Source organism: Eublepharis macularius, chromosome 3, assembly GCF_028583425.1.
Source record: "Eublepharis macularius isolate TG4126 chromosome 3, MPM_Emac_v1.0, whole genome shotgun sequence".
NCBI lineage: Eukaryota > Metazoa > Chordata > Lepidosauria > Squamata > Eublepharidae > Eublepharis > Eublepharis macularius.
Genome location: NC_072792.1, coordinates 65806434 through 65831326, shown reverse-complemented (window position 1 = coordinate 65831326; position 24893 = coordinate 65806434). Strand labels below are relative to the sequence as shown.

General features: G+C 41.7%; 2 protein-coding genes across 6 annotated transcripts in view; one reads left to right on the top strand and one right to left on the bottom strand.

Moving 5' to 3' along the window:
- The window catches only part of AMELX (amelogenin X-linked), a 36852-nt gene extending 14721 nt beyond the window's left edge, over positions 1-22131 (bottom strand). For 2 of the 4 annotated variants that reach the window (XM_054973324.1, XM_054973325.1), the window contains exons 1-2: positions 22064-22131; positions 21164-21656 (exon numbers count right to left, since the gene is read on the bottom strand). The gene's annotated coding sequence lies outside the window, so the exon portion shown is untranslated. The remainder of the gene's footprint in view (positions 1-21163; positions 21657-22063) is intronic. The other 2 variants (XM_054973326.1, XM_054973327.1) reach the window with 2 other exon arrangements.
- ARHGAP6 (Rho GTPase activating protein 6) overlaps positions 1-24893 on the top strand; it is a 317422-nt gene that overhangs the window by 240072 nt on the left and 52457 nt on the right. For both annotated transcript variants that reach the window (XM_054973322.1, XM_054973323.1), the window contains exon 2: positions 13402-13561. In XM_054973322.1, the coding sequence (XP_054829297.1) occupies positions 13402-13561 (160 nt within the window). The remainder of the gene's footprint in view (positions 1-13401; positions 13562-24893) is intronic.

The following is a 24893-nucleotide window of genomic DNA, read 5'->3' as shown; positions in this document are numbered from 1 at the left end:
ACAGGTGGGAGATGGGCCCCTGAAGTTTGGGGGCATTTTGCATGCAAAATGCCACCCCTAGCCAGGCAAGCCTCTCTTATTTCCCCCATAGGGTATAATGGAGAAAGGGAGGGCTAAGAGCAGCATCTTTTGGAGGCCATAAAATGGCCCCCCAAAGTGGGATCTGCTTGAGCCTTGGTGGAGGGAAGGAGGACAGGTAGGAGGAGGTCCCCTGAAGTTTGGGGGCATTTTGCATGCAAAATGCCACCCCTAGCCAGACAAGCCTTTCTTATTTCCACCATAGGGAATAGTGGAGTGGAGGTGGATAGGGGCACCATCTTTGGGAGGCCGTAAAATGGCCCCCCAAAGTGGAATCTGCCTGAAACTTGGTGGAGGGTGGGAGGACAGGTGGGAGCAGGTCCCCTGAAAGTTGGTTGCATTTTGCTTGCAAAATGTCACCCCAAGCCACCTAGAAAGATGACTTGTTTTCCCCATAGAGAACCATGGAGAGTGTAGGAGGATGGGGGCACCTTGTGGCCCCCTAAAGTCCAATCTTTCTGAAACTTGGGGGGTAGTTAGAGGAGAGTTAGTAGAAGGTCTCCACCACGTTTGGTGTGATTCGGACAGAAAATGCCCCCCCCAGACTCCCGGAAAGCCAGGAGAAGGTTTTCTCATTGAAAACAATGGCCGAATCGATTCGGTAATATTCAGAAAAAGTTTCGTTAATACCAAAAAAACCCCAAAATGGGGTTACCTGATTCGGTAACTTTAACCTAATTAGAATACCAAATTGCACACCCCTAGTTGGGACCAGCATATCTTTGGGACCACCTCTCTCTGTAAGTTCCCCGGAGACCGCTTCGATCAGCGGATAAATGTTTACTGGTGGTCCCCCGCCCTAAGGAAGCCTGCCTCGCTTCAACCAGGACCAGGGCCTTTTCAGTCCTGGCCCCAGCCTGGTGGAACGCTCTGTCAATGGAGACCTGGGCCCAGCGGGACATATTATCGTTCCGCCAGGCCTGTAAGACAGAGCTGTTCCACTAGGTGTTGAGTGGTTGAAGGGGGCAGTGCCATGTCGGCCTCCCACCTTTGGGGTGGGGGGGTTCTCCTCACCATTGCACTTGGTTAATTTATTTCATTATTGTTTTGTATGTTGATTTTAGTTTTGTTGTTTTCTTGTTTTTATTGATTTTAACTTGTTCACCGGCACCGCCCAGAGCCCCTGAAGATGGGCGGTATATAAATTGAAATATAAATAAATAAAATAAATCTTAGTGGCTGTTGCAGGAGTTGCTAGGCACTTACAATATTATTGACATCCTTCAAACTTTAGTTTCTGTCAGTAAAAGGTAGGGGGAGCAGGCAGAGCCTTTTCCAATTTTGGCCTCTCAGTTCACCCCTGCTCCCCTTCCTCCAACCCTGGTGAAAGAGAAAGGATTCATTGGGCCCAAGCCCAGCAGCAATCACTGGGCAACTTGCTGCCATATAGTTTGCAGTATTGGCTGACTTGATGAGACTGCAGGTGGGAAAGGGAAAGGTAGAATATACATAAAAGTAACTGTATTAAGTTTAATTCATTTATAATTCATTCAGTTCATTAAACTTTTTCTTCTTTTTTGATGACGTGGCATCTGGGAGGGAAATTAATTTTTGTGGTGCATATCTGGGCATGCAGGATGTTCTGGGAGCTCAAAAGCATAAGGCTGCTGCTCCCTCTTAAGAAAAGGCTACTTAATTTATCTTAATGGTTGTATACATGCTAGTATCTGATAATTCTTTTAACAACCCTGTAAAGTAGACCAGTATTATTATCTCCAGGCTGTAAACAGTGGTCAGAAACTGAAAAGCTGTGGTTTGCCTAACCTAAGGCTATCTGTGAGTTCAAGCAGTGGCGAGTGTGGCTCTGGGAACATTCTGACTTTATTTTTATTCACCTTTCCAAATTTATTTTATTGTTGACTTGCTGGCAGAGTTGGCCAATGGTGAGGACAAAACCTGACCTAGAGGTTGATCTGCAGAAAGCAAGCAAGGCCTTTTTACGCTGTAGAAATCAGAATTAATCCCTCTGCCAATTCCTTCTCCCATTCAATTCACAAGGCAGCAGCAGTAGCTCCTTGCCTGCCTGGGCCCACAGTGGCTCACGTGTTCCCCATCCCTGCTGCTTCACCTCCCCAGCCTTCTCTTTCCATGCCACCACAAGGGAAAAAGCAAGAGCAGGCAACTGCCAGCAGCTTCTCTGCCGCTGGCTCCCCTGCATCTAGCATCTTCCCCAGCGAGCTCCTCTACTGCTGAGGTCTGTGCCTACCCAGCCTGTTGGTCAGTTGTAGCTCCTTGCCTATCTGGGCCCATAGCAATTCACACCATTACCTGGCCTGCCACCACTCCATAAAGGAGGAAGAAAGAGAACAGGCAGCTGTCCACTCACTCAGCTTCCAAGGTGGCAGTGGCCAATTTCCTTCTTCCCTCCCGTCTTAGGTGTGGTGGCTCAGGGCATATCTGGGTCCATTTCTGCCACTTGTGGAGAACCCAGGTCTGTAGCATGCTCTGTGCATGCCTGCCCCAACTTTCCTTCTCCTCTCTCTCTCTAGTTGAGTGGGGTGGCCAGTGCATGAGACCCCCCCCCCCCCCAAAAGGTGCAGTACCTTTTCCTCAGTAGCCAGCCAAATGCTTTTGAACAACTTAGATGCTGGACATGAGTTTGAATTTTTGTTCAGATGCAAATTAAATATCTTTTAATACAAACAACTTGTACTATGTGGATGTTCTCCTATTTCTGTACAAAATGTTAATCATCTTAAAACTGTAGGAGCGTGAGCAATAAATAAACTTGCTTTACTTGCCTGACTTAATATTGATCATTGAAATACTTGTCATGATACATGGCGTTATAGCTACAACATTTTCTTGCATAAGCAATAGCTGTGCCGTTGTCTATAAAAGGGAAATTTAGATGCTTGGTAGAAGACGGAAGATTCTCCTGAGACAGAATATTTGGTTTGTGTTATATTTTTTAAATATAGAAATGGTGATAAAAGCCTGATTTTTGCAAGAAAGGAATGGGGGAATGTGTATAAAGACACTATCGGTGATATGATGTCACTATTGGTGACATGATGAAATATTCTATATTATTGTGCATTTATTCCCAAATACCAGTTTTCTGGATGACTCTGGCCTGGCCTGATTCAGATATAGGCATGCAGTTTAAAAGCCCTGAGCATCTAGTTAGCTTTCCTGTATCAAATCATTTAACTCCCAGCAAGAAGTACACCACAAATAATGTATTTGGTTCATTACTGGGTATAGTACACAAATAATACAATTATGAAGTCTCTGCTTCCTTTTTAAGCCTTTATTATTACTGCATACCTACTTAGTATTTTTAATAACTAAATCAACAGAAAATCATACCATCCATTATACAAAGACCATTAAGGAGAGCAATTACATGAGTCTAAAAGGTGTCTTACTCAAAGATAAAAGGTCACAGGCAAGGAACCTCTTCAAAGAAGAAGCTCACTGTCAGTTTAGCTTGTCATATTTATAGGGTTTCAGAATCTTTTCTTAACAACAGCTGCTTCAGAGACTCAAATTTTTGGCTGACTTACTTTCTTTATGATTTCATACATCAAACAAGATTATCCATATTTGAAACATCTTCTTGAAATTTAGAACAGTAGCTAGTTCATTCTTGCTACTTTTTGTATTAACAAAGTCTGTGTAGATTTAGTGATTACAAGTTTCTCATACATCTTAATATCTTTTGGCCTTCCACCAGTATATTGATAATATTCTAGCCTCTATGAAGCTAGACATTCCTGCCATTCTCAGATAATCCCTGCACTGGGTCTTGGTACATTGTATGCATTAGTATGAACTTGTTGGATTCTAATCTACACACGGCAATACAACTATGTAACTGTTGCTATATGTCCTTCTCCAAGGTTGTTTTATTCTAAGCCTCTAGACTCCTTTTGTGGCCTGTCTACTTATGGGGCCAGGCTAGCCCCGTTTTAGTGTGCATAGGTGTCTTGAATAACTTTCTTGGTCATATCCAGCAATAGTTCCCCTATAGTTGCTTCAAAAACTGATTTGTGCAGGTAAAGTTAGAAGAAATTGAGGACACAAAAATATTACCTGTTGAGATTTACTTTTAAGAAAAAGAACTAAAAATATTTTCTCTGTACATAGGAAGACTTGCAGAAGACAACATGGTTGGCTGGTCATTTTTTGGTTAGGCTTAGAGGCTTAGAGGCTTTTTTGCTAGGCTTAGAGTGTAGTCCTTAGCAGAGATTTCAGTGGGCTTAGACTGGAATAACTCTGTTAAGGATTGTACTGTTAGGGTTTAACAAATTTTCACAAAAAGTCTAACTTTTCTTTCTGTTTTAAATATAATTTGATTGAGGTTCTGTTCTTTAAAAGAATTTTAATATTTAAATATTAAATAATACTAGCATGATAAAATGAAGGGAAAAGAAGGGAAATGGTATAACAACAGCAACCACATAAAGCATTTTTCACATCTACTACTAAAAGGGGAAGGAGCCCTGTGGCACAGAGTGGTAAGTTGCAGTACTGCACCCCAAACTCTGCCCACAACCTGAGTTCGATCCTGGCGGAAGCCAGATTCAGGTACCCAGCTCAAGGTTGACTCAGCCTTCCATCCTTCCAAGGTTGATAAAATGAGTTCCCAGTTTCCTGAGTGTAAAGGGTAGATGACTTGGGAGGCAATGACAAACCACCCTGTTGTCAGGTTCTGCCATGTGCACCACTCTGTGAGATGCCGGCATGCCTGACTTCAGCCTTAAAGGACCTTCAGGGAATATGTGGGATCCCACTCTGTGGAAGGAGGAAGGGTTATACCTCACCCTCACACCCACCCAGTCCACTAGCAAGTCCTTTCAACCTGACATAGGCCCAGCTGCCTTCCACAACAGCTGTCTCCATCCAGTTGTCGGTCTTACTCCTTCTCTTCATCTTCTTTCCTCCACCTCCTCTCCACTATTCTCTCTTCACTCCTACACAACCCACCACCCCTGTGGGTGGATTATCCTTATATCATTTCCCCTATTCCCAGCTCCACCTGCCAGCCACGGCCCTCTTTGTCTCAGGCAGCCACACCTGGGTTTTGTCTGCTGGCTGCCCTGATCAGCCACAGCTGTGCTTTCCTGGCTGGCTGCCAAGCTTTCCCTGCTGAGTGCCTCAGATCGCCACACCTGGGATTGCTTTGCTCCCTGTTTCTCCTGGTCCTGGCTAATCCCCTCTAGCTTGCCTGGAGGCTCCTCCCCTGCTGGTAAGGTTGCTGGCTGGCTTGTTGGCTGACTGCCCCTACTCCCTCTACCTTCTCCCTCAGGTCTGTTTCTCTCCTGACGGTCCTCCTTACTCTCCCTGCCCAGCCCCCTGGCCTCCCACTGGAGGGTGGGGCTAGCTGGCTTCCACCTGCTCCACCTGACCCTCTGGGGCTTGGGAGCTGCTCTGCCCTCCTGTGGCTGGGGTGCCTCTTTTCCCCCTTCTATTGTTGATCCGCACTGGCCCTGAGTGTCCGTTGGGGTGCCTGGGTAGTTGTCCTCCAACTGTCTCCCATCCCCTCTTCCTGGAGCCTCAGACTCCGGATACATGTAACAAAAGTCTGCCAAGAAAACGTTGTGATGCGATGTCCATCCATGGGTCAGTAATGACTTGGTGCTTGCACAGGGGACTAGTTTTACTTTTTTACGAATAGGGGAGCTTGATCTGCTCTCAGATTGTTAGCACAGGTATAAATGTTTTTTCAGTTATTGTCAGAGGTCATACATTTCCATCTGATGTCGAGTTATTCACACTATAGATGGAAGAAATGCTAAAAATAGATTTGTTATTCATGAAATCACCAGATATTTTGGGACATTCTGATGGATGAAAGGTATTGCCCTAGCACTGTCATCACTGTATGATAAGTTCACTTTCAAACTATCAATTTTTATAAAACCATTCTGGTTATTTGCAGCTTTTGTTTTTAATAGTATTGAGCTGTAACATATTGCTTCTTAGAATAGGAGAAATTGCAGAGAAGGCTTAAAAATAAAGGAATGATGATCTTGGATGAGAAAACCTTTACCATACTCCAAGGGATTTTACCAGATGTGTGCAGCATTCTTTGGAGTGTTCCTAATAAGGAAAGTTTGCGCAGTTACAAGACAGTTATGCATTTGTACAGCCATGTGGAAGAGGATTTTCTTTGGTGGATATTGCAAGGAGAGCATAACTACTCCTTTGCTGCTTCAGAACAATCTAACTGGCATAAACAGTGGATGCAGATTTTGTGTCTACCTTTGCACTTAATAAATGCATGCTTGCACAGTATTTAGAAATATTAAATTGGTTTAGTTGGGAATGGGATTAAAATATTTAGTTGTTTATGGCAACAAAAGGAGTTACAGTTTGAGTTGAATTCTAATTTACATGGCTGCAGAAAAATATGTGCCTCTTATAAGAATTCTGGATAATCCTTCTTCAAGTTTGTTTTCATCAAGTTAGAAAGGACATCGCTGGAAAAGCAACTGTTGGTTAATGGGTAAGATAACTGTTGTGTGTGGTTGGTTTGTAGGTTTTTTTTAATGTTGTAGCTAAGAAAATTAACGTTTAATATTTACTTAATGTTGCTAACTGGGCAGAAAACCCCCCAAACAACTAATCTCTCCCATTCATAACATATTTCTTGCTTGGGTAAGAGAAACACTGGCATCCTACCTGCCACTTAGCAGGCTCAGAAGTCAACAAGCAGGAACTTCTCAAAGGCCTTTTATTTTGACTGTTTTCATGACTTTGCATGTACTGTTAACAAGTCCGAGAGGTGCAAAAGCACTTCTATCAGCAGTTGTACTGTGAAATTAAAGTCAATTACATGACTAGACTATTCAGTTAAAATTCCTCAAAGACCCTGTTTATCATTTTTTTGTAAGTGAACACACAAGCTTTATACTCGTATTGCTAACAAAAATATATTAATAGTGAGGAAGGGTATACAGAACATACCTATTATATTCACATGCTCTGAATGCTATAATATCATGGATCCAAGGATGTTATTGCAAATTTTATGCATCGAGGAGTTAAATCTAGCTAGCAGTCTGCAAGCTTGATTTAACTCCTGAGGTGATAATTTGGCTCTACTAAACTTCAATAGAAGTGTAGTAAAATTTCATTAATAGCAGGGAAAAAGTTTAAGTTGCTAGAAATATATTCCATATGTCAATATTTCTTGTGTATTTCATTGCCTTCAAATTATAGTGGTCAACAAAGTCTAAAAAACTGGTCGTTCCTAAACTAGCCTTTAAAAGTTACAATGTCTTGCAAAGTATAATACTGAGTAAGATTTGGTTATCCTCTGGCGCAATCTCAGAGTATCTCGTAACTCTAGCAATTGTTTCTGTTTTTCATAACAGTAGGAAACTTTATGGGCTATTTTTTTCCTTCTCCCTGTCCAAAATAAATGCGCTGCTTAAAACAAAGAATGAAACTAAAATGCAACTTTCAAACTGTTCAAACTTGGGAACACCAAAGATTAAAGATGGTTAAGGGTTTCCTTTTGATCTCTCTTTGCACAAACATGTGCAATGTGTATGGTGAGGAAAGGGAATAAAAGAGAATTTCAGGAGCAGCAACTTTTTCTCCAAGTTGAATGACAATATATTTTGGGTTAAGTGTATTTCGGTACATCTGTGAAAAGCTTAAAAGTAAGGGAGGATTATACAGCAAGTCTAAAGGATGAGGAATGTATCCTTAAGCAGAGTTTAATGCAATTTAGTGTCTTTTATTTCTGCAAAAAACATTATTTCCACATCCTGTTGTTAATCATTGAAGTGACCAGCAGGAGGGAGGCACTTTGATCATTAGATTTCATGTTGGCAATGGATCTGTTTTGCAATACCTAAGATTAAGCCTTGGTTTGCAAGACCTTAAATGAAAACTCATCCATTGTTGTAGATTTGTTGGAACTCTTTTTCTCCCACTATTTACTGCCATAGTTAGACCGGATTTGCTTGTGTTGGATTTCTAATTAAGAATAATGTGTCCAAAAAGTGATTGTGGGATAAATAGAATGAATGGTTTTAGAGTATACATCCGCTGTGCTTTCAGTAATGGCTCCTCCTTCATGACTGCAAATATAAACTCTCGAGAGTGTAAACCATTCTAGAGTATGGAAGAATATCTGTTTGATATGAATGGATATTATGAACCCTAGAAGATGCCACTGCCCAAATGCTGTAGACGATGCTACTGTGTTGCCATGGAGCACTACCCTGGTTGCCTCAAGCCTCTGAAATCCAGATACTATTGAGTTAGGGTTTCATTACCACATTAAAGATTTGTGTCACAAATGCATAACAAATCTTAATGTAAACTCTATAGTTTTTAAAGTTGTGCATGGTAACTTTGTAAAAAAAATTAGGATTATAGTGATACTCAGCTGTGTTTGTCATCCAACAAGAGTTATGGCTTATAGGAATGCTGTATTAAGTAATACTCTTCTATTCAAATCACAGCTGGTAGGTTATGTAGTTGTTAGAGCTTAAATACAGCATAAGCACTGTTTTAAGATGCTCAGTTGTCATAAAACAATTTTCAGGCGGGATGCACACTGTAAAAAGTATACAAAGATAAATTAAAAGCCTGGGTAAAAAGAACCACTTTGGTCCCACCCAATGCTGACCTGGGTGGACCAATTGAGTATAAGGCGGTTTCGTGTGTGTTCATGTAAGAATGTGCATGTTTCAGAGGGTGCAGTTTTAGGCAGCAGTGTTGGGTAGTGGTTAGAATGGGAGCTTTGGAATCTGAAAAACCTGGGTCCATCCTTACTCTGCCATGAAGGTTGCTGGGTGACCTGGGGCTTAATTTCAGCCTAACCTATTTTACAGGGTTGTTATGAGAACAAAATTGGGAAAGAAGACCCACATATGCCGACCTGAGCTCCTTGGGGGAATGACTAGCCTTGGAATAGCTTTGCCACAATTGTGTATACTCCACAGGGATCATTGATAGGATTTTATGTTGTTATTTTAAACTGATGGAAGAGGTTGGATATGAGTATTTTATATAAGTAAATATGCTGGTTAAAGAATATATGCTCAGAAGGCAGTTTTTGGATTGGAAGTATGCTAGTAGAAGGCAGCAAAATGTGCTTGGAAAAGGAAGCTGTTGAATTTTGAATCCTATTTTGCACATTGGGCAGCAAGAAACCTGAGTTAGTCCTATGAGATGTACTCCACAGTGAGTCTCAACTGGTTGCTGCATGTTCTTACAATTGGATTTTACCCTTCGGGCTGTATTCCTTTACTTTTTTTTTTAAAGCCCAGGCATATTCTTTAAAGCATAATTGTGAGGAGACCATAATGTATGTGATGGTGAAAGCAATTTTGAGTGTGAAAGGCAGGTGGCATGAATCAGGGGAGGGGGGCATTTGCAGGACAAGAGATAAGAACACTGTGAAATGAGTGGAGTCTCAGTGAACATGAGGGGAGCTGTATATCAAAAGTATGTAGGGATACTTAGCGGAGTAGTTCTGGAAAGGGGTTGTGTGACTATACAGAGGCTCTCTGGGCTGGTGTAGTGCCTTTCTGGTTTTGAATCTTAAGTATGCACAAGGATTCTCTGTATTGAAGGGGATTACAAGTTAAGGCTTCCAAAAACAAGGAATGCTCTTGAGCTAGTGTTCTGTTATTATGGAGTTAGAGTCTGGAGTGTTGAGTCTGAATCTCTACTCAGCAGTGAGCTTCACTGGATAAGTTTAAGCCTGTTTCACTTTTTCAGTGTAAACTGCATTGTAGAGCTGTTGAAACAATACAATGGAACTCCCCCCAACCCCCCATGTATCACTATAAGTTCCTTGGAGTCTGGAGTTTATATGTGAGAAATAAATAGAAACATCCATTATTGCATCAATTAAAAGCATGGGAAAGGTGGATTCTCCACTGAATTATGAAATGTTCTGGAATCAGGAGCAATCCTTTTAATGTAATCGGCATTCTGCAATATGCAGGAATGCATGTATATGCAAAGGGCAGTTGGAATGGTATCCAGTGTATTTACTGTGTAGAGAAGCTTCCTTGAGAGGAAAAGTATGTATGAGAGAGAGGAAAGGCTCTAAGTGCTATTTGAAGGTGTGTCCAAACATAACCATAATCAAACAGAGGAGCTGCTATAGAATGTGCTTGCCATATTTTGTTCATATTATGAGCTGCTTCTTGGAATGCAGCTGTAGGGAAATTGGTTGGGTATGGCTTCTGACACAGGTTGAGTTTGTGATGATGGGGCTCCAGCTCCACCTCCCTCTCTGCCTCCCTGCTCTTTCTTCCTGTGCTTCCACTCAGTGCAGCCTGAAGCTTGAAGAGTGTTGGAGGTAGAATTCACTTGCATCCACATGCCTTCTCATCTCGTGGTGGCTCTCATTGTCATCAAGTGGGCTTCTGGCTGTGGCTGGCTGTAGCAGTACAGGTTGAGTTTGCAGCAGTGCCAGACTCTTGGTGGCAAGCATCATCAATTTTGCTTTAAACCAAACACTGGTGGAGGCAGAGACTTTTTGGTGGGGAGGGGAATGATAAATTTTTAACGCATGTGTCCAGTATTTTTTTTAACTATCAGACAACTCTAATGTCAGGGGTAGAAGTTGCATGAGGCTTTCAGTGATTCCCAACTCCATTAACTTTGTATATTTGCCATCTAGAATTATAATAAAACAGATATGCAGAAATCCAGTATGAATCTCTAACCGCAGTGTTTCATATAAAAGACAGATGTTATAGATATGTAAACAAATGAAATACCCAAGTTAATGTTCTCAAACAAATATCAGGAAGACATAAGTATGTGTTAATATTTACACACTTTTAAATGTTTCACATCACGTAACACCACAATCTTTAAGTAGTACCTGTATGGCAATAACAGTTTCAAAATATTTGTATGAGTATATTTGGTGACCACAATGTTAAGTACTGCGACACCAGCAAGGTAGTATTTAGTAACACTACTTTTGGGGGTATTCCCATGGCCTAGGAATGGGCAGATTGTTCTAATTAAAAAAGAGAGAGCTAATATTTTAATTATGGACAAAGTAAAATAAAACAATAGAATAAACAAAAACCCTCAAAGAAATATGGCTAGAAAAGCTGAGTTACTGCTTTTTAAGTCCTTTGGAAAGTGTTGATAATCATAAAGGCCAGGCACAATTTGTCATCTGCAGGATAGCTTCTTAATATCTCTGCCCCGTTTATTACCAAATCCTAATCCCTTTTGTATGACAAGTTCACAGATAAGTATAAAACTCCAGATCTAGAGAAAGGACCATGAAGAAAAAAATGGTTTTAGTAGCTGTTCAGCCTTTCTCCTTGTGTCACAAAACAAACATAGATGTGTTAACCTTGACATAGTTGTTAAATTCTCTCTTAGGTCACTGTAACATGATTGTTATTTTATTGGAGTCAGTATTTGTCAAAATGTTTTTGGAAATGCTTAGTTGTGAACATCAGAATTTCCTTACGTATTGGACATATCAAGAAATGTTTGCTTGTAGCTGTCTGCTTTATTTAGAAAAATAATCAAGCTGTATTTAAATATAACAAAGAAACAATCTAGTCTTCTTGAACTTTTGACTAAGGGTGCTAAATATATTTGTGATGAGGGCTGGACCTGACATAAATATAACTTGGTTTAGGTTATGCATACTATAAATTAACAAAATGTAAAAAGCGAAACAAAAAATCCCTAATTCTATTAGTACTAATTAATTAAATTAGCATTAATGTGAGTTTCAACAATTCATGCTTAAGATATTAACAGTAATTAATAGCAGTATCAAGTTAAGTAATTATTATTTATCTAGCACAATAGTGGTACCCTTTCATCTTTTTAATTTTCAGATCTTCTGTATAGAGCCACATTGCCAGCTTCAAATTTATACAGTGTGTGTGTGGTGGTGGGGCGGGGGGAGAGAATGACTGTATTATGAGGGGTTAAATTTTCCTTATTTATGTACAATATTTCTATACTGCCTCTTTGGAGATCTGCTCAAGACAGATAACAAAATAAAACAATATTCCCTTCTGAAGCTTCCTTCAGAAACTTTTATGAGTAAGTAAACATTGGGAGAACAGATAATATTACAGTCCATTCTCTTTTGAGCTGTTTTGCCATTTACCAAATTAGCCATTGATGCCAATGATGCCTGAACCTGGAAAAATGGCCACACCCAGGCTTCAGCTGTAGCATTTGGACAAGGTGGCTATGGTGGCAGTAGAGATGGGTGAGTGACACAAGCCTGAGAGGAAGCATAGAGAAGTGAGCCTCAGAGGCTTTAAAAGTAAGAAGCAGCACTTTGAATTGTGCCCAGAAAGAAATGGGCAGCTGGTGCAGGCCTTTCAGCGCTGGGATAGTGCAATCTCTGTATCCTGATTCTGCCAGTGTTCTGGCTGCCTGTGGAGACCGAGGTTTGGGGACAGGAGGACCTCAGCAGGGTATAATGCCATAGAATCCACCCTCCAAAGCGGCCATTTTTCTCCAGGTGAATTGAACTCTGTCATCTGGAGATCAGTTGTAATTCTGGGACATCTCCAGGTCCCACCAGGAGGTCAGCAACCCTAATCCCATTGGCCAGATGATGCTTTTCAAAAAATGTATCAGCCAGATGTGATAAAAAATGCTATGTGCTGACCGGGGATCCGATAGTACTTCCCAAGTTACAAACCTGTTCCTTCAGGGAGAGTGCAACCCCCTCGAGGACAGGCTGACTCAATCAGTTTTGTCATTGACAGCATCGCAGTTTTGTCTGGACTGAGCTTCAGGTCATCCCTTACCAATCCCGTTACCAATCCCATTACCCATACTTCCACAGGTCCACCTGACTTAGCTGTTAAAGAGAAGTAGATCAATGTGTCATCTGTATGTTGGTAGCATATTACACCATATCCCCTGATGATCTCTCTCAGTGGTTTCATGTAGTTTTACCCTGATCTTGCTAAACTCAGATTGAAATTGCATGACTAAAAATGCTACAGATGTAGGGGGGTGGCCTGTACGATGCATGGGGTGGTTTATGTTAAGCATAAAGTATATATTTTACTTGTGGAATGAGGGGCTGGTATTTTCATTGACCTGTTTGTAACAAGGGTGGCAGTAACATTAAGGCCATACAGATCTCCGGAGATGGATCCTAGGAGGCAGTAGCCTTCTCTTCTTTATATTGCTATCAGCATGCACGCGCACGCATGCACGCATGCACACACACACAGAGTGGAGTTTCTTGAATTCTTGTAAGCTAGGGAGAGATGGCAGGGGGCGGGGAGTGAGAGATGGTAATAATTTAACAGGGCCTGCGACCTTAGGCAGCATCCCTTATTGATTCATACATACATAATGCTTCATGTTTTTCTACTTTATTTCATACAGGGTGACTTCACTTGGAACAGTATGTCAGGACGCAGTGTCCGACTGAAGTCTGTTCCCGTTCAAAGCCTTTCAGAATTGGAACGTTCTCGCCTACAGGAAGTGGCATTTTATCAGTTGCAGCAGGACTGTGACTTAGGATGTCAGATAACTATTCCTAAAGGTAAGAAATAAACATACATTTTCTAAAAATAATGTTGAAAAAAGTCCTCTCAAATTTACAAAATCAGGTTTGCCAAGAGGAGGGAAAGAGGAGGATACAGGTGAACCTGGGGTGCCTCCCACAAGTCCTTGCAGGTTCCCTATTGTACAACTGGTCCCAGCCCAGGTAGAAGCTGCCAGGGAGATGGGGAAGAAAAGCTAGACAGGGTGATAGATAATTCACGTAGCTTTATTGACAGAGCAATTATTTTTGAGTATAAGGTGTGTGGAACTATATAAAAGTCAAGAAAGCCTTCTGTTAAGTGCGCACTTTTATTAACAGGCTACTTTTCAAAAGAATTTTATTTAACTGGAAATGTACAAAGATCCTGAGAGCCAGAAGGAGTATTATGTTTTTGATCTTCTGATATTTAATCTGAAATGTCCGCATATTAATTTTTTCCACTGTTTTGACTAGCCAATTTACTAATTCTGATAGATTGGCTGAATTCTTAGCTCTTAGTATTCCAAAGAATAAGCAATTTAATATTAGAACTTTTATAATAATGCTTCGTTCAGGTTTTTTGCCTAGTATATTTCAGTTAAACTATGAATTAAAATGGCAGTATGCTCTTTGATTGGCTTGTTTTGGCAAGAAATAGATTATTGGATAAAGCATTGTTTACGTTGCTCTGTGTCGTATTTAATTACCCATTAGTCTTCTGCATTGTGAGTGACCGTGGTTTTTATCTCTGTGTTTTTTTTTGTAACTTCTTACTATTGGTCATTTTTATTTAGACATTAAGTATAGTATAAGCATTTTTTCTACAGTGCTGGAAAGCTTCAAAATAAATCTTTGCAGGTTGAAGTTTCCAACTTTCAGTGCCTCTTGGCACATAGTGCTCCAGCTTCAAAGAGAAAATAGGCATGCATGTAATAGTCACACACAATGGGATATGTGAGGTGTCGTATTTATGGGTCTACAAATGAAGAATGGCTAAAAATAATTTTGGAGAAGCACCGCCTACCTAAGAATTCACTCCAGTGTTTCAATTATTGTGATTGCTCTCTGTCAATGGACAGGAACCCTTCTGCAGAATGATAGCTGAGAGAAGGGGGCAGTATTGGAGATAGGATCTGTCAAGCTCTTATTTATGCTAATGCCTCACTATCCCATTCCCTGTTCATAAGTCACACCTAGAACCATGATGCTGGGAAAAGTAAAGCGATAGAAGAGAAGCTCTTCCTGTGTGGGGCAAGGGGAGAAATAGAGGTTATAAAAACTCTGGAAATGGGGAGAGAAGTGTCTTCAAATGCACACGAGCCACGGTGCATGAAGGTTTCACCGAGGGATTACATCTTGTCCACAAGGCAGGGGACAATGGAGAGGAGCCCCAACCCAGAGATCTAAGATAATGATGAACTGTAACTTACTGCAGTTTGAAGTAAAGCTTGTATTTCCTAAAATTCAACATATGTTAGTAAGCACCTAGTGTAGGGACAGAAGATGGTGTGTTTTTCCTTTGTTCCCTTGTTAAGCCCAAATTGCTTGAACGTAACATGAATATTCTTTTATTCTTTTTAAAAACATCCTTATATTTTTAATGCTCTAAGTCTGATCTCTGTAAAAACACTAAATATATTTGGTCTTGCTATCTGAAGTGTGGTACTAGGGGCAGCAGAGAATCTCTCCATCCCAGGAGCGCTGTAGCTCTAAAGTGCATCTTCCCTGCATTTGCTTGTAGATGGGCAGAGGGAGGTGCAGCAAGGGGTCTCCTAAGAGTCATTGTTGGTGGTTATCCAGTTTTTAACTGGAACCCAGGGGTTCCTCTGATCACTGGGAGGTCCAGATGGAAAAAATGTGAAAGGCTTTGCAATTCCATTCCTTCACAATAATATAAAGAACAGCTAAAACATGTTAGACAGAAGTCTCTATCCATACAATCCTAAACAGAGTTACAGCCTTCTAAGCCCATTTACTTCAATTACTGCCTATGCTATCTGTCAGGTGACTGAAACTAGATCCTTCTGCGTCCTCTGGGGAGCATCCTGGAATAGCTCTAACATCACAAAGATTATGATACAGTACATTTTCATGGGCTGTCTGCTGTCTGGGTCACATAAACTCTTGCGTATGGCTATTCCACAGTTGTCCCTTTTTCAATCCTACATACAAGTGTTTATTTCCCATGCAAACTTGGTCCCCTGCTTTAAATTTTGTAAGATCATGAGCTCTCTTGTCAAAATAGTATTTTGATTCAGCTTCTGAAGTCTTTTTATCCTCCTGAGACTTTCACTATTAGATTTAAATAAACTGTAAATTATAGGCAGATTAGCTGTAACGGGTCTTCTCGTTAAAAATGAAGAAGGGGACCACCCTTTATCTAAGGATGTGTTCCTGTAAAGTGGCAGTGACTTACACAAATCACCACTATTATTAAATGCTGCCTTCATTAGGTTCTGATGGTCTGAACAGATCTTTCTACACATCCATTAAACAGAAAAGTTTGGATAGATATGGTATACTGTGAATCTCAGTCTTTGGCAAGCTGCCTGAATTTTGTGCAGCAAAATTGTGGGATATCTGCACAGCAAACTTCCTTTGAAACAATGGCTTCTAGACTCAACTGGGGGCCAGGTTGCGGGCGATGAGGGGGAGGTGGGTGGGGAGACAGCATGGCAGCCACCATGTTGTGGAGGGGGCAGGGGAATGACCAGGGGCTGGGGAAGCACGCCCAGGCTCATCCAGTGCAGGCCCCTGATCTGCAAGGCTGGCCTCCGCCCCTCAGCACTTGGCCCATGGCGACATCCCCTGTCATCTGGGAGTGAGGTGATAGCCCCCGACTGGGCATGTGCCAAGGAGTTCTGTTTTTTAAATGGCAGAGATAAAATGCAGGCATATGATATGGATAAAATGAATTAGATGGCCAGTAGCACTCAAACCTTTTAACTTCCAGCGGGCAAGTTGGAGAGGGCAGTTTTGTGAAGGGAGTTTGGAGATTAAAATAAATAAATGAATAAATAAATCCGAAAACAAACTGGCAAGCAAAGGGGAAAAAACTGGGTTATACTGGGCTGATTTTGTTGGAGTCCAAGGTGCTGCTGAGCTTCGACTTTAAATCTGCAGTATCAGATTAGCATCCCTCTCTTAGGGCATGTTCACTTAAAATTTGGCATGATTCCTATACCAGGGTAAGTTAGTGGCTAGAAAAGAGAGTTCATGACAGACAGCTGCCTAAGACATTCAGTACAGGCATCTTGAGCAACTGTTTTGTTCCCTGGCTACACTAGCTGTCAGCAAGGAAGAATGCAGCTGGCAATGTTCACAAATGACTAACATGTACTGTTGTACATGCAACCCATTGCAGCCACCGTTTTAGCACCTTAGGCTAGGCATCTGCCCATGCCCGTGGCATTGTGCAAGGTGGACCTGTCTCTTTCTATTGCACCCACTGCCCATTCCCACACAGGAGAATGGCTTATAGTTTCTCCAACACACATTTCCATCGAATCTCTGCAGATTTCGTAGTGATACAGTCTCTTCCTTACTTCACAGTATAATACCTGAATAGGTAGAACACATTTAGTGCTGTGTAGCTAATGCACGTTGATTAACTCAGTTACCCTCAGCATGTGGTGCTGGATTTCTGGGTGCATGGAGGTGGCCAATAAGGGCACATTGCAAGTTCTTCAAACTGGAGGGAAACATTATGGTAAGCTCCTATGCAGGAAGGGCACAGCATTTGCTGCTGTGGAGGGGTTTGAAATCCTCAAGACCATGGCTGGAAGATTCTTCCTCGCAATCAGATGCAGCATTTGTTGCCTCTGTGTAAAATGGTAATAATGGAATAGCAGGTCCCACACTCCCTTCACGGATTCAGTGATAGGTGTTTCTGTGCTCTGCATTCCATAGGAGCACATGACACTGGTAGCGAGCTAGTGCCTTAGCCTTAATTCTGTTCCGCAGAAATGTTCCCAGAAGAGCAGGCACAACTTGTAGTCTGATGGTTGGAACACGAACACTAGGTTGCAGTTCCAGCAAGCCTACTGTAAGGTACTTGTCTGAATCCATTAGTTTCAGCACAGTGCAAGCAATTCCATAATGCCCAGTTTTTTCTTATCCATACCCCAAGCTTTCTCCAGAAGGTATTCGGCGGCAGTCCACGCTGAAATTACTCTTGAATTGTGAGGTGGCTGCAATTAAAACACATTTGTGGAGTTTGGGAAAGCTTGATCCCTACCAGTAGTGTACAACAGTGTCAGATCGTTCTAAATAGGCAGCATTTGCTCAGCCTGTCCCTCGGTTACTCGCCTGGTTGCCACTGTATTCCGAATCAGTCTTGATTGAAGAACAGTTGCTTGTGATCCCAAGTTAGCTGGGACAGGGGGTGTATCCAAGGAGATGTTGCGTCCTCAATTGGCCCCCATGCACTAGTTCATTGGTTAACGAGTTGTTTTTTCTAGCCCACTTTGTAGCAGGATCTGGAATATGCACCATGAACCCAAAAGGAATGGTTCTTCAAGTACCCTCTGGACAGAGTCAAGGCCTGGACCAGTGTCCAGTAAGCGATAGGAAATTGTGATCCCCTCATGAGTTCAAGATCCTGGTTTGGTTGCTTCTTCCATCCAATGGGCCCTCTTGGCCATGGCTTCCAGTTTCAGGCTTTTTCAGCCAATGTCCACCGCCACAGCCTGGCCTGATCTAGTCTGCCGGGAGAGAATGAAACTTTTCACAATGGCAAAGGGGTCACTTGGTACTGGCCCCTCCTGGGGCAGGGCTCACGGCTCGCCCCAGGCAGGGGACCTTAGGGGTGGTACAGGTCTGGCCCCTGGGTTCCCGATCTGCTAGGGGCCGGCATGGCCTGGGGTCTGACAATGTGGGCGGTGGGGGGGGCAACGATTGGATCCCTCCCAAGTTCTAGCCTTGTTCGATTCATTCCCATGGAGTGGCCAATGCAGAATGTCAGTCAGCTGATGAGGGGACGTGTACATTAGATCTAGATCATGTGGCCTCTTCTCATGTGCCCTGGGTAACTCCGATCGCCCTTTGGGGTCAGGAAGGAATTTTCCTTCAGACCTGATAGGCCCTTGGTCCTGGAGATTTTTCACCTTCCTCTGGGCATAGAGCAGGAGTCACTGGGGTTGGGGGGGAGTTTCATCCAAGATTCCCCTCTCTGGAATGCATGTCCTTACTATCGATCTAGTCTGCCCTCTCCCCATTTCTTGGGGGAGGTGGTTGCTGGCTGGATGGCCTGGGGTTTTCACAGCTACGGATGGATGGATTCGTACAGCTGGTGGTATCGAGCGGCATTGATGGAGCCCAAGCTCCCCTCTAATTCTCTCTTTTTTAGCTGCAAGTGTGGCACTGGTTCCAGTGCAGCCTTACCGGAAGGTGTTAGAGGCTGGCAGGTCCGGTGGTGGCAAGTTGGCCAGGACCTGGGCAGGAACTGGAGGAGTGCGCTGGCTTGGTGGATCCTAGCAGTGGCTGTGTGGGTATCCTGCAGTTCTTAAGGATACTCTTAAGTATTTCGTACTCCACATCCCACAATAGCCCTGCAGAGAAGATTAGCATATCAAGCACCAATCCATATGCAAAAGAACCTCCTCAGGATACAGTGACGCCTCCATTAGCATTCCACACCCTGAGAAACTCCTACAGGATGACTCAGCCCAAACCCACTTTCCTGAGTAGATATAAATTACCTGCCAACATCTTCTCCACACTGTGACACTGAGAGATCTCTGTCTTTTGGTGCTACACCTCTGAAGATGCCAGCCACAGCTGCTGGCGAAACATCAGGAACTACAACGCCAAGACCACGGCTATACAGCCCAGAAAATCCACAACAACAAAAAATATTGTTCAAGAGAAGACTCCATTATGCCTCAGGGATGAATTTCAAATTCCCTGCCAGGTCAACCTTTTTTATGCTTTCTCTCCCCTTCCTCTGATAACCCAAACTCTCAGCAGGATGCTACTGCAAGGGATATCTGCCCCCTTACTTGCTGATGATTCACCATTCAGACTCACATGGTGGTAAACAGAACTCATTCATTTCCTTCAGTTCCACATCTGTTATGTATAGAGGAAGCCCTACACCATGATCTCCACTCTCTGAAGCGCATTGCCTGGTTCATTCATTCTCTTCTTTGAGCTTCTTACAGCCAGTCCAGAGAATTCTAATAGGGGCCATCCACCAGAAAATCCTATCAATTGAAATGGCAAAGGTTTCTTGCCTGGTCTGATATATCAAGGAAAAGGCCCCAGAGTTTGCCCCTTTTCATAATAGGGTTGCCAGCTTCAAGTTGGAAAATTCCTGGAGATCTGGGGAGTGAAACCTGGAGAAAGTAGGGTTTGGGGAGGGAAAGGACCTTGGCATGTCATAATTCTATAGAGTCTACCCCAAAAGTAGCCATTTTCTCCACGTGAACTGATCTCTGTGGCCTGGAGACTAGCTGTAATTCCGGAAGATTTCCAGCCACTACCTGAAGGCTGGTAACCCTATTTCATAATGTTTTGTTACCAAGCTAGTCTGAAAGAAAAGTGCCTAGCTAATTCTTCCATTAAGATTCACCTCATTTTATCTGCCTTCCACATTCCTATACAAGGGAAGTCTATCTTCACAGTGTCTAAATCCTTTCTCAAGGGATTGGCTTATCTTTATCCTCCCTCACACCCCACAGTGAAGTCTTTCCTTAGTTCTCTTAAAGCTCATGTGCAAGTCATTTGAACCTGTGGCCACCCCTACAACTCCTTTCAGTCAAAATTACCTTTATAGTATCTATCACTTTGGCAGGAGAGTAACCAAGATTCCAGCAGTCAGGTTGGCCTCGCCTTTCCTCAAGTTCCACAGTGAGAAAGTGGTGCTTCATCCCAGTCTTCCTTTTCTACTAAAGGAATATCTCCTCATGCTATCCTCATAGATATCCGTATGCCATCTAAACCAAGACATAGTACTCCCTGTCTTTTCCCACCAATTAAAGACAACAAAGAAAAGGAATTATATTATTTGGATGTCAAATGTGGGTTTTTAATTTTTAAATTTTACTTCAGTTATACTCCCCTTTCTCCCCAGTGGGGGCCCGATGTGGATGACATATTTACTGTTTCCCCTCACAATAGCCCTGTGATATAGGCTAATGAGATTCCATGGCAAAGTGGGGAATCGAACCTGGGTTACCCAGATCCTGGTCCTCCACTCTAGCCACTACATCCATGGACATGTCAATTTAGAAAAGAAAAGAATCTCTTGGTGACCTTTCAGGGACCCAAATACAGTTGCAAACTTTCCTCTCAGAAAATTTCATGGATTGTAGTCCTCATTTGAGAGTGTTACAAGAAAGCAAGTGTCTTTTGCCCTCTTCAAATAACAGCCCATTCTACTAGATCTCAGACCTTTTCCTCTGATTTCATATGGGGAGTCTGTCTCCATGACACTTGCAAGGCAGCCACTTGTTCCACTCCCTCATTCAACTTATGCTATCACTCCAGATGCTGCATTGGGAAAAACAGTCCTGCACAGCCTTTAAGAGCTTCACTCCCGACTCCTTGGTAAATTAGCTTGCTATTCTTCCACGTAGGACTCCACAAAATACATGACAATGAAAACATGGTTATGCTTACCTGTCACAAATATTCAATGAGTGTTTTTCTGTGGAGGCACATATCCCTTCCACCTTGTTGTGAGCTCTTTGGTCTTTCTTCTCCAGCACATCTTCAATGAACTGAGAGAGAGAGGCAGTCTTTCCCTTTTTATAGGCACTTTGGGCAGGAAACTCGACAGAAGGATGGGAGAGCACCTCACTCTGTCAGTAGCTTTCAGGTTGTTTACAGCTGGCCTGCGCATGCACCGTTCCCATGTGTCTGCACAGAAGGACACTTAATGAACATCAGTATTTTCTTCAGCATACGTAGTTCACAATCTCTGGCACCAGCTATGAAATCAGTGCATGAGTCTCCATTCCAGTGCTCAGCATGGTCTTGTGTAGGAGTCCAGAAGATTGCTGAGAGCCTTTCCTAGTACCGCCTCCTTACTGTTCTTATATCTCCTGCCTCACTGATCTTCAACAGCTTTGGCATCCTATTTCAATTTCACATAGACCAAGGATGTGGAGTACTAGAAATAAAGCAAATGTTTTGGAACTTTCATAGCTGAGAAGAGCAGTGCACCAGCAGTTAAATACCAATACAATCCTAGACCTGGTTGGGGGTCACCTTTAATTGACATTAGCTCCTATCTTGGGCCATGGTTGAATCCACTGTTGCCTGCACATAAAATGTCTCCTCATATTGCATCTATGCAGTGCTAGAAAAAATATACAAGAAATGCTGCAGACCAGTTGAACCAATTACAGTCTGCTATTATGCAGTTGGATTTGTTATCCATAACAACCACTTATCAAGATAACTGTACCTGTGTCCATCACATTAAAGTTTGCCAGAATCTAGAACAAGGGGCAGATGCTCCTGCTCTATTTATAGTTCATCTTGAAACAGCAATCCTGAAAGCAAAAGGTAACATACCTGATCAGAATAGGTCTGCTCCACTATCTTAAACCAAAGTTTCAAAAAAGCTAGAAAACACTCCAGAGGCCTAAATATTAGGAAGGTGAATTGTTTACTTAATAGTTAAACTTTGGTAGATTCATGCTTGATAATGAGTAACTGACCTTGACTTGGTTATAAATGAAAAGCTTAGCAGAAATCTTGTCTTTTTAATTATGTTAACCTGCTTGTGTTTCTATCAAGTGACTTTACAGCTACAAAGCATTTCAGTAATATTGTAATGGTAGCTAAGCCTTTTTATGTTTGTATCCACTTACGCTTTGTATACTGGTAAATAAAGCAAATATTAGAGGTTGTAAAGTCTTCAGTGAACTCTCATTCCGAGAAAACTATAAACCTGGTACCATATTTTACCTAGAACTTCACTGGTCTGAAGTGAGAAGAGTTATGGAGGAGATTTTTGCCTTCAGAAAATATACACACCTGTGTGATCTCCACCATAAAAGTCTTTTAAGTTACACTCAGGCAGGAAAGTAGTGATGTGTATTGTAATCTGTCAGATGCATGGGAGGTGCATGGGAAGCAGTAGATGGGTTGGGGGGGCGGGATAAAGGTTTATGTTAGATATTGGAGAGAATCCTTTGCTAAAGTTCCCTGCTGGTCCACGACCATTCTTCTGGGGAGGGGGTGGGGTGGAATGTCAAAGTAATACTGCACTAAGTATAGGATAATTATTTTATCCTATACTTATTCCTTAGCATTCTGTAATATCTTTCCTGGTAATCTGATGAATTCTCATTTCATCTCTGTTGATTTTTTCTGCAGGATGCATGCCAGTTAATAAAAGTCTTTTCCCTAAAACATTTTTTGACTGCACTGAACTCTTCCTTACCCACTAACCTAGCTGCTTGGACACACTTAAGTTTACACACACACATCCCATCTTTCTGGAGACTCAAGGCACAGGAAACATCTTCTAGCATGGAGAAAAGGGATACCTTGTTTGGTAGAAGATTCTACCAGAACCCCAAAACCAGAGAATGGATTCGGGGAGGAAGGGTTTTCCAAAAGTGTTTTGAATTCATCAGAAGCCCACACTGCTTACTGTCTTAAAGTAAGTGACAAAGATGAGAGAACTTGAAGGGACCTTGAGGCAATCCTGATAAATAGCATATTACAATACATGTTTTTTTTTAAAAAAAAAAAGAGTTATGTATGTATGATTAAGCCCTGCCCATCTGACCTGAATAAAAGTTATCCCTGAGCAAAAGGCCAGGTGGCACACAGAACCTGCTTGGCTGTTGGCCTTGCTATGATTGCCATTCTAATTATTGTGACTAGGGGACTTAATCCCATAGAAATCAGTGATGCTTCTGAATAAACCTGTTTAGGGTATGCTGTATGTAGACAAGATAAGAGAAAGGGTTGTAATTTTCAGGTGGCGGCATGAAGGATGGGGAGACCTGTCCTGCAAATCAGTTTTAAATACATCATACAAATAACACAAATTGTGATCTTGGTTCTGCACAAAATTACTGTATTTACATGGACTACTCCCAGGAAAAGTTTCAGAGGACTATAGACATTAACAAAAATAATAGATAGTAGTCAGATGGTAGACAGAGAATCTATTTTTGTTGCTTTTTATTTTAATTTTATACCAGAGGATAGCAAAGGAAATTATTTGATGTTAAATACTTTCATCTGGTTATGGTTTATTTGTAAACAGAACAGCAGTCACACATCCTGTTGAAGGCACTTTTTAAACTTATGTATCCTTCCAGTTGAATAGTTTTTTCCCTGAAGATTTTTGCATAGCTTGTTTGAAAAGACTGAGAAAAATGCAAACCAGAGAAAATTTCAACCCCAAGCAGTTTTTATTTGGCATATCAACAACAACAGCATTTCAGCAAGAGATATGAAGGCCTAGCCCTGCCTATATCTTATATGCAATGTGTGTCATTAAAAAATTATGATTTACCTATAAACTATTGATTATTAGTAAAAAATGTAATGGGTTCAGGAGTCTGTTTACCTTTTTTTACATATCTATTTCTGTGGTAACTGGTAATAGCCTACATTTATAGTGAATATTGTATGTGTATGACAAAACTTCTCAAAGGTTGTTGTCTTTCCCAAGCTTCCCAGGGCTGCAGCACCTAGTTACAAACAGACAGGAGACTTTAGTTGATTCATTATCTGTGAATCAAATTAATATTATTGTACTTCGAGAATGAAATTTCCCTGATTTGGTTATTTGACTATACTAGAAGCACTTGAAGAGTGACACTGCTAGGAATTGTTTATTGTGTGCCGTCCTTCTTACCTACTAGAATTCATTACAATTATCTTACCTCTGTATGACAGAGAGTATGGTATTCTGCCTGGCTGGGAAAGGTACGTGGCTAAGGTGCATTGAAGGCTATTCTTAAATGCATAGTATGTATGTCAGTTCATGTATGGTTGTTTTTGTGACCTTACTCTCTTCAATGTAATTGAACAATACCTATTGTTTGAAAGGTATCAGGGAACAATTAGATGAATATGATATAAAAAAACAAACTCAAAAAAATCCCTTAAACACTCACCTGAACAACAACAAAAATTATTATATTAATCCAGTGTGAGAAGCAAATATGCCTCAGAGTAAATCACAGAAATGAAAAACCTTGAGAGGTTCATTGAATATGACACCAGGTATGAAGAAAAAAAATTCTTTACAGGAACAAAAATGTAGGACACAAGAAAGGACATGTAATTTTGTTAGTTTTACCTATATGTTCATTTCTCTTTCCCATTCAGTACAATTGGAGGTAAAGATGACTCAAACATCATTAAGTGTTGTAAT